This window comes from Limulus polyphemus, unplaced genomic scaffold (genome assembly GCF_000517525.1).
Source record: "Limulus polyphemus unplaced genomic scaffold, Limulus_polyphemus-2.1.2 Scaffold2849, whole genome shotgun sequence".
Classification (NCBI taxonomy): Eukaryota; Metazoa; Arthropoda; class Merostomata; order Xiphosura; family Limulidae; genus Limulus; species Limulus polyphemus.
Genome location: NW_013668459.1, coordinates 22,222 through 30,309, shown reverse-complemented (window position 1 = coordinate 30,309; position 8,088 = coordinate 22,222). Strand labels below are relative to the sequence as shown.

The 8,088-nt window shown below is 33.1% G+C and overlaps 1 protein-coding gene and 1 long non-coding RNA gene across 3 annotated transcripts in view; one reads left to right on the top strand and one right to left on the bottom strand.

Annotated features, from left to right (window-relative positions):
* Positions 1-1,092: 1,092 nt before the first annotated feature.
* LOC106468053 lies at positions 1,093-2,776 on the top strand. The gene is made up of 3 exons (XR_001291373.2): positions 1,093-1,220; positions 1,514-1,573; positions 2,404-2,776. It is a non-coding gene; the product is annotated as an uncharacterized LOC106468053 (long non-coding RNA).
* A 1,111-nt stretch (positions 2,777-3,887) lies between these two features.
* The window catches only part of LOC106468048 (uncharacterized peptidase C1-like protein F26E4.3), a 17,885-nt gene continuing 13,684 nt past the window's right edge, over positions 3,888-8,088 (bottom strand). For both annotated transcript variants that reach the window (XM_022396355.1, XM_022396354.1), the window contains exons 8-11: positions 7,565-7,610; positions 6,729-6,843; positions 6,362-6,404; positions 3,888-5,086 (exon numbers count right to left, since the gene is read on the bottom strand). In XM_022396355.1, the coding sequence (XP_022252063.1) occupies positions 4,940-5,086; positions 6,362-6,404; positions 6,729-6,843; positions 7,565-7,610 (351 nt within the window). In that variant the 3' untranslated portion in view covers positions 3,888-4,939. The remainder of the gene's footprint in view (positions 5,087-6,361; positions 6,405-6,728; positions 6,844-7,564; positions 7,611-8,088) is intronic.

Sequence of the window (8,088 nt, the reverse complement as noted above, 5' to 3'; positions counted from 1 at the left end):
AATGACCGTACACAGAGCTGACCGCGAGAAAATATTGTCTCAGCTAATTGTAACCCCCGACGGACAGACATACGTTTTCCCAAATTAGTTTATAGTATGTATATAAAATATATATATTTTTAATAATAGCTTAGGATAAATTTTAAATATTTTTCAAAACATATGTAAGTATGTTTGTTTGTAATTAAGCACAAAGATATACAATGGGCTATCTGTGCTCTGCCCACCACGGGTATCGAAACCCGGATTCTAGCGTTGTAAGTCCATACACATACCGCTGTGCCACTGGGGGGAGGGGCATATAAGTAGGAGTTCATTGTGGCGCGTGAAAGACACCAACAAATACAATAGAAATAACGCACAACAGAGGTTCCCAATATTCAGGACTCTCAATCTGAGGGTCGCGGGTTCGAATCCTCCGTCTCACCAAACATGCTCGCCCTTTCAGTCGTGGGAGCGTTATGATGTAACGGTCAATTCCACTAAAATATAGGGCGGTTAATGTATGTATCCTTCAAATATTTTTGCTCAAAATTTAACAAACAAACTTGTCTGAGCACTAAGTCACACGGTGGGCCAGCGCGTCCACCGAAAGGCTTGAACCTTGAATGTTAGCTTTATAATATCAACCTGCTTTTTTTTTTAGATGACTTCTCGATATTGTTTATTTTGTGTAACTAAAAGTAACATCTTAGAAAATAAAATACTCTGACGACAAACAGACAATTACCTTTGTATAGTTTTCGACGTCTAAATGATGAATACATTTAGGTTTTTAATGTGATTGTGAAAACAGCAGAAGAGTTCCTTTTCAATTTTCACTTCGATTGTTTGTTGTTAAGCGAAAAACTGTACAATAACTACCTATTGCTCTGCCAAACGCAAGTATCAAAACTTGATTTTTGGCGTGATTCTGTTGACATTATGACGTGTCCTGTCCATGATGAATATCTGTCTTTACCTCAAATAAAAATATTATACCAATTAAGAAAAGAACAATAAACGCTTCCAAGAAAAGCTTAGTTATAACCCGACTCTTACAAGCTTCGAGCACGAAAGTCTTTTATATTCAAATCAAGGTGGTGTCAGATATGATGAAACATTTTCTGGGAAAACTCGTTTCTCTCGTGAGTATTTTCCTATAAAAGGCATTGATAAGTCGATATTTCTAAGACTGTCTGAAACATTCGACAAAATTAGCAAGGGAAGTTGACTGAAAGGTACGATATTTTTATGTTTACACTTTATTCCTGAATTATTCGTTTTCTAGCTTTAGAGGCAATAACTTTTCTTAGCATCTTTAAAAATCAAACATTTTCGGCGAGAAGCGATTGGAGTAAGATACTGTTTTGAATGTGTTAAAAATATATTTCGTGATAGTTGTAACAAACGAGAGTTTAAGAAAACCGTAAAACAAGATCCTCTGTTTCCTGGAATATCGTCCTATATTTAAGTCCAGTTTTAATAAATCGTTACGCTTCCTTTTCAATGTCTTGTACTTCCTAAACTCTAGAGATGAAGATTCAATTCCTGGTTGTGTTCTTGGTTGCCGTCCTAGTGGAAGAAGCTTATGGTAAGTGTGTTAAAGAATTTCGATATACACATTATCTTGTTTTCATTCTATAATTATTTACATGAAATTATTCAGTAAGGGAATTAGTGCAATTTATGGACTTTTTTTTTTTTAGAATTTGTTTTAACAAATTAATGTCCACCTCCTACACATTCATCAACCTTAACCTTAGTGTTTACAACATCTAGCTGTGCTTGACCATTCTCTCCGCGTTTCTACGGTCACCTACAGCGCCATCATCAGGAGAAGCAAGAAGTTACAATAAGTAACAGGCTATATACATCAGCAGATGCTCGTGCACGTAATACCTAAATAATTCAGCTTATTAGCCAACTTATAAGTGTTTCTTTTTGCACGGTTTACAATTTATTGTTTAAATTGTTGGATTGAAAACCTTTCATTTTAGACATTGTTCTAATTATTCATCTTCTAGTCTTGACTTGTCTCTTTCTTCTTAATTGTCCTTGTTGATCTTAGATGTAAAATACTTGGTTATTCAATACTTACAAGATTGGTCCGCGAGTCCAAAAACACTTGGTTATTCACTACTTACAAGATTGGTCCGCGAGTCCAAAAACACTTGGTTATTCACTACTTACAAGATTGGTCCACGAGTCCAAAAACACTTGGTTCTTCACTACTTACAAGATTGGGCCGTCTTCTCTAAATGTTTAATCCATAATTGATAGCGCTATTTGCTTTAACTTGGTAAGTTGATAGTGTCTAGTAAAATAATGGTTCTACGATATTACATTGGTAAGTCGAAATGATCATTGATAAACATGCTATTGTTAAGAGATAATGTAATACGAATATTATTTCACCCTTAGCCATTGTCGTCTGTGGAAATGGGTTCATCTGTAATGACTTTCAAACTTGTTGCAAGAAACCTAATGGCTTATTTGGCTGTTGCCCATATCCCAGTGGCGTCTGTTGCTGTAATAGATTGACATGTTGCCCTAATCTACACTCGTGCTCAGCAGATTCTTCGAGATGTATCGGCTGTCCATCCCTTATTGGTTCAATTAAGACTGGTGAAGTGGACGCAACAACTTTCGGTGATGCTCGGAAATCTTAAGTTGAGCATGAGAAAACCTTTTTTTTTTTCATAACCTTCACTGTTTTGGTATTTTTATTCTAAAATTATTGTCTCTGTTTATCCGATATTCTTTCTACGCACTAATAATAGTTATAGAATAAAGTGCACGTGATAATGAGTATTTTATTCTGATGTATTCTATCTCAAATGTATAAAAACAGTCGGAAAAAACAAACGTATTTGAACCTCACGCCTGACGTCAATGTGAGTAAGTTTGTTTTCATGTTCAAACTGATAAACCATACATTCTGCTGTCTTTCAAATACCACTTAAAACGTGTCGCTAGATTAATAACAAATAAAAACCGGAAAATATTTAAAGAAAACTACATTCAAAATGCATTATTTTACAAACAATAAATATACAATCATACTTAATCTTTGTGAGAAAGTTAGAAAAAAAAATTGATGGCTCATTTTTAGTAGTTACAAATTGAATAAGATCCGGCGCCATCTATAGTTCTGAAATAAACATTTGGTAGATGGCGTGAACGACTTGTTTGAAGCCGACGAAACACGATTGTAATTAATTTACTTGACATCACTATTATACTTGGTATTTTTAAAGATTGAATTCTGTATCTAACCCCTTTGTGATTTTCAAGAATTGTAGTGTATAATAAGAGTATCCCAACTGTACTATGTCCGTTATATATTTGGTTGGTTTTAATTAAGCACAAAGCTACACAATGGGCTATCTGTGCTCTGCCCACCACGGGTATCGAAACCCGCATTCTAGCGTTGTAAGTCCGCAGACATACCGCTGTGCCCGTTATATTTATTGCTGACAGTAAGTTTCGCTCAATCCAGAGCTCTTCAGGCCGGCTGGGACGCAACAAACCGAGGAGTGGTCGAAACACTAGTTATATAAGCTATTTGTTACAACAACAATTGTTATATTGTGTAAAGACACTTTTCTTTTAAGTTATCGTCCTTTGTACTGATAGCGTCCGCCGTTACAAGAGCGAAATTGATTGTAAACATAGCGAGAAAAGCAGTTCGTAGAAACTTGAATTAAGTTATCTAAGATGTCACCCGAATATAACAACACGGACAGACGAAGAATGGCCGAATATCACGTACGGTGATATTTATAATTATTTAATTGCATCAACAGCCGTTGATGGTAAAGACATGAAAAGCTATAAAACTCTTTAAAGTTACCTTAACGAGTCAAACTTTTTATTATTCTGATCGGTTAACAGCAAAACACAAATAAACAAAGACAACTTTAATAATTAATATGATTCCATTGGCAGTACACAAAATGAATTCAACATTCTTTAAAAATTGTGCCTTTATAAACGCACGTAAAAATTAATAAACTAATATTACACTTTCTATTCAATTAAAGATTATTAATGATAATTACTTTTCCAAGTTTAAGCTACTAAAAATTGAAGAGAGAGAGAGAAAAAAAAATCCAAATGACAAAGAAACCGTTGAATACAATAACTGTTCTAATTGCAAAGAAATATTTCGAATATTAGCCATCGAAAAAAAAAGTTAATTTGCTTTAACAATGATGCAACCAAAAACAATATTTTTTTTATAAATCCCTGTTTAAAAAATATTGTAAACACGAATGGTGATTCTAATACGTCATCATATTTGCATGATTTTAAGAAATTAAGTTCTGATTATTATTGAATTTTGTTATACAGAAAGAGAAAGATGACCATTTGTTTGAGCTTCATTACACAGTCAAATACAAATCGCTAACTTTAGAATATTATTCACTTGTTGTTATTAGAAGTGAATGTTAACACGTAACATAATAGTCCATCGGTGAATTTTTCATTCATGTTAGGTTTTTTTATTAAAAAAGTCAAATATTATTAAAATCTGGAAACAGTTAACACTGGTAAGTGGCTTTACATATACATAGGGTAGAACAAAAAATAAAAATCCGCCTTAGAATGCTAGATTCCTTTTCCATTAAGATAAAAAAAAAGCAGTTATTCACCAGACTGTGAGCCGGCTATCACAACATCTTCAGTTGTAAAATTATAAAGAACACGAACTCTGACCTTTATAGCAGGATAGCACATAAAATAATAGCGACATCTGTACTATATTTCTCACATTACTTATATTTTCATTTAAAAAACAAATTAAGCGAGGTAAAAAATCAAAAACCGTTTATTTTTTGTTATTACTGTCAGTAAACATTCACCTAAGCCTTTTTCAACTGCCACTCCCTTTAGTAAATTAGTTTCATTTTATATAAGTTTATACAAGGGGGGGGGGGAGCTGTTTTCTGAGATATTAAAAACGCCTCCTAGTTCTTCTCAGGTGGTTTCTTTTCGCCCACACTCCAACAATAAAGGTTTCTATGTCACATTCATTCTGACCTCTGTTAATTCGGAAGTAGCCATCTTCGCCCCAGCCGGTTCCCCAAGAGTTAGCACAGACCTATAAAAACAAGAACAAAACCCGAAATATTGTTGTGAAATATCATATTGTTTGTTTGTTTTAGAACAAAGCCTCACTGCGCTCTCCTCTGTTAACTGCGGAGAATCGAACCTCGGATTGTAAGTCCATTAACTTTCGGCTGTTCCATCAAGGGACGAAATATAATCTAGGTAACTTAGTAAGACATTCATTATCCCTACGTAAGTAGAGAGAGAAAAAAAAACATCGTACGATTCTCACATCATTATTTAGCCCTAGATAGATCAAAAAATTTATATCGCGAGTAGGTCAAACAAGTGGTGAATTTAAGGTTTAACCTTAAATTCACCACTTGTTTGACCTACTCGCGGTATAAATTTTTTATCTAGTTAGGGCTAAATAAATGAACGTCTAATTACGTGATGCTGAATGGGTCGTGAAATTAAAATTGCGGAAACTTGGTTTGGACGTGAAGAAACTTTATGTTAAAAACAAGTTTATTTTCTTATAAATCTGTATACCATTACGGTTTATGTATTTCATAAGACAATGGCATAAAGCCAGTAACCATAAGTGTGACAGTTTTTAAGTAATCATTGTGAAATATTTATATTTCTTGTGTTTTGATGTTCTCTGATTGGTGGTTTTTGACAGAATTATTTACCTAGCCTAAAATTACCTAATTCACAAGCAACGTTTAATTATTATATTTTCTTTAAATGAACGTCTAATTACGTGATGCTGAATGGGTCGGTAGTCATGTTGTGTAGTTTTACAGTAAGCGGTGTAGTCATGTTGTGTAGTTTTACAGTAAGTGGTGTAGTCATGCTGTGTAGTTTTACAGTAAGTGGTGTAGTCATGCTGTGTAGTTTTATAGAGTGATTTGTGAGTGACAAAAACCATATAATATTCGCCGTTACCAGAAATATATCTTTATGTACTTCAATATGAGTGTAAATTAATATATATCGTGTACTTAAAGAACAGAACTGCGTGTATTGAAGAAGATTTAATGCAGTTAAACATCTGTGTGCTGGGTTTATGTTTCCTGTGATTTTTGGTGTGGTTCGTCGTTGTTTTTATTGTTGACCTATCTCTTCAAGGACAAGAAAAAAGATATATACACCACTTACTGTAAAACTACACAGCATGACTACACCACTTACTGTAAAACTACACAACATGACTACACCACTTACTGTAAAGCTACACAGCATGACTACACCACTTACTGTAAAGCTACACAACATGACTACACCACTTACTGTAAACAAAACAAACTGTTAGATTACGTACCCAGTACTTCTTCTGTCTCCCCCCTGACTTTTCCACGCCCCACCTGTAAAAGGGACTTATCTTGAACACGACGTCTTTATATTAATTTTCTGTATATAATAATAACAATCACTTAAGAAGTTATTGTTATACGTTAAAAACAAGGAATCTAAACCATCAAAAAAAATACAAAATACATAATGGTGTTTGCTACATAGAAAAATGAGTTTTTTTATATTTCGAAATGACTAATGATAATTTTTATTATAAGAATATTATAATACGTAAGACTATTAAGAACTATTTATTTTTCAATATATCATGTATAGTTCTATTTCAGGAACGTGTTTTTTTTATGAGATTAAAATAAAACAAAACGTTTATTTACCCTATGATTCGTACGGAGTGCCATCCTTGATTAGTGGGATTTGTATTAGTTACTGGTAGCTTCCGATAGATGCCGCTACTATAGCTGAAGAAATCCTGCATTACACGGAAGGTTGCTGAAAAATAAAGACAATTAAATAATACTAACTAGAGATCAGGGGACAAAGCAGCACAGATAGCCCATTGTGTAGCTTTGTGCTTAACTTCAACTGATGAAACAATTCATTCTGATCTTCATAAGCAAGAACGTTATTTTTAATTAGCTATACTCCTTACTGGTTTGATCTTTCGTTGTGATCTGTCTAGATAGCGTTCACCACGGGTATCGAAACCCGGTTTCGAACGTTGTAAGTCCGCAAATATACCGCTGTGCCTCTGAGTTGGGTATCCTCATTTTTAACGATATTTTCGGCGGTAATCCCAAGGTTCAACTGTCACAGATCAGTCCTAAACGTATATACTATTCTAACATTGTAAAATAACATTTATAATAGAAATATAACAATGATGAAGTTAAAAATAATAAAAATAAACATATTAGCAAACATTCTAATCAATATTTTAATAAAAATAGGATTAGAGAAAAAAAATATACACCATACTTAAATAAACATATTCAGAAAAACTGTTAAGCCTACTATTTTTTTATAAATATCACGTAATCTAATGAAAACATTACCTAAAACAGGATAACAGGTATACTGGAGATACTTAACATGTGAGTAGGAACATAGAAGTTATCATGTGTACTGAACATCAAGCTGGAATGAGTAAATACGTGCGAGTTAGAAATCCAATATGAAAATTAAAAATTCTTTCGGTTACGCGTCATCTTACCTTGGACTGGACCGTTGTTATAGATCTCGTGCATGATATCTTCCTCCTATAGGAGAAATAATTGATTAATTCTGTAAAGATAGTTTTAGACAAAATTAATCGTTGTAAAATCCGATTGTTCCTTTAATGTTTTTGGCGATTATTGTATTTTGTCACTTGTGTATAAAGTTAAAATCATAAATAATATTCAACGTTAAAACTGGTACACAATTAAAAACATTTTATTTAGGCCTAAATATGACCTTCAAAAAGTTGACGATTCTACAACGATTATTGTATTTTGTCACTTGTGTATAAAGTTAAAATCATAAATAATATTCAACGTTAAACTGGTACACAATTAAAAACATTTTATTTAGGCCTAAATATGACCTTCAAAAAGTTGACGATTCTACAACGATTATTGTATTTTGTCACTTGTGTATAAAGTTAAAATCATAAATAATATTCAACGTTAAAACTGGTACACAATTAAAAACATTTTATTTAGGCCTAAATATGACCTTCAAAAAGTTGACGATTCT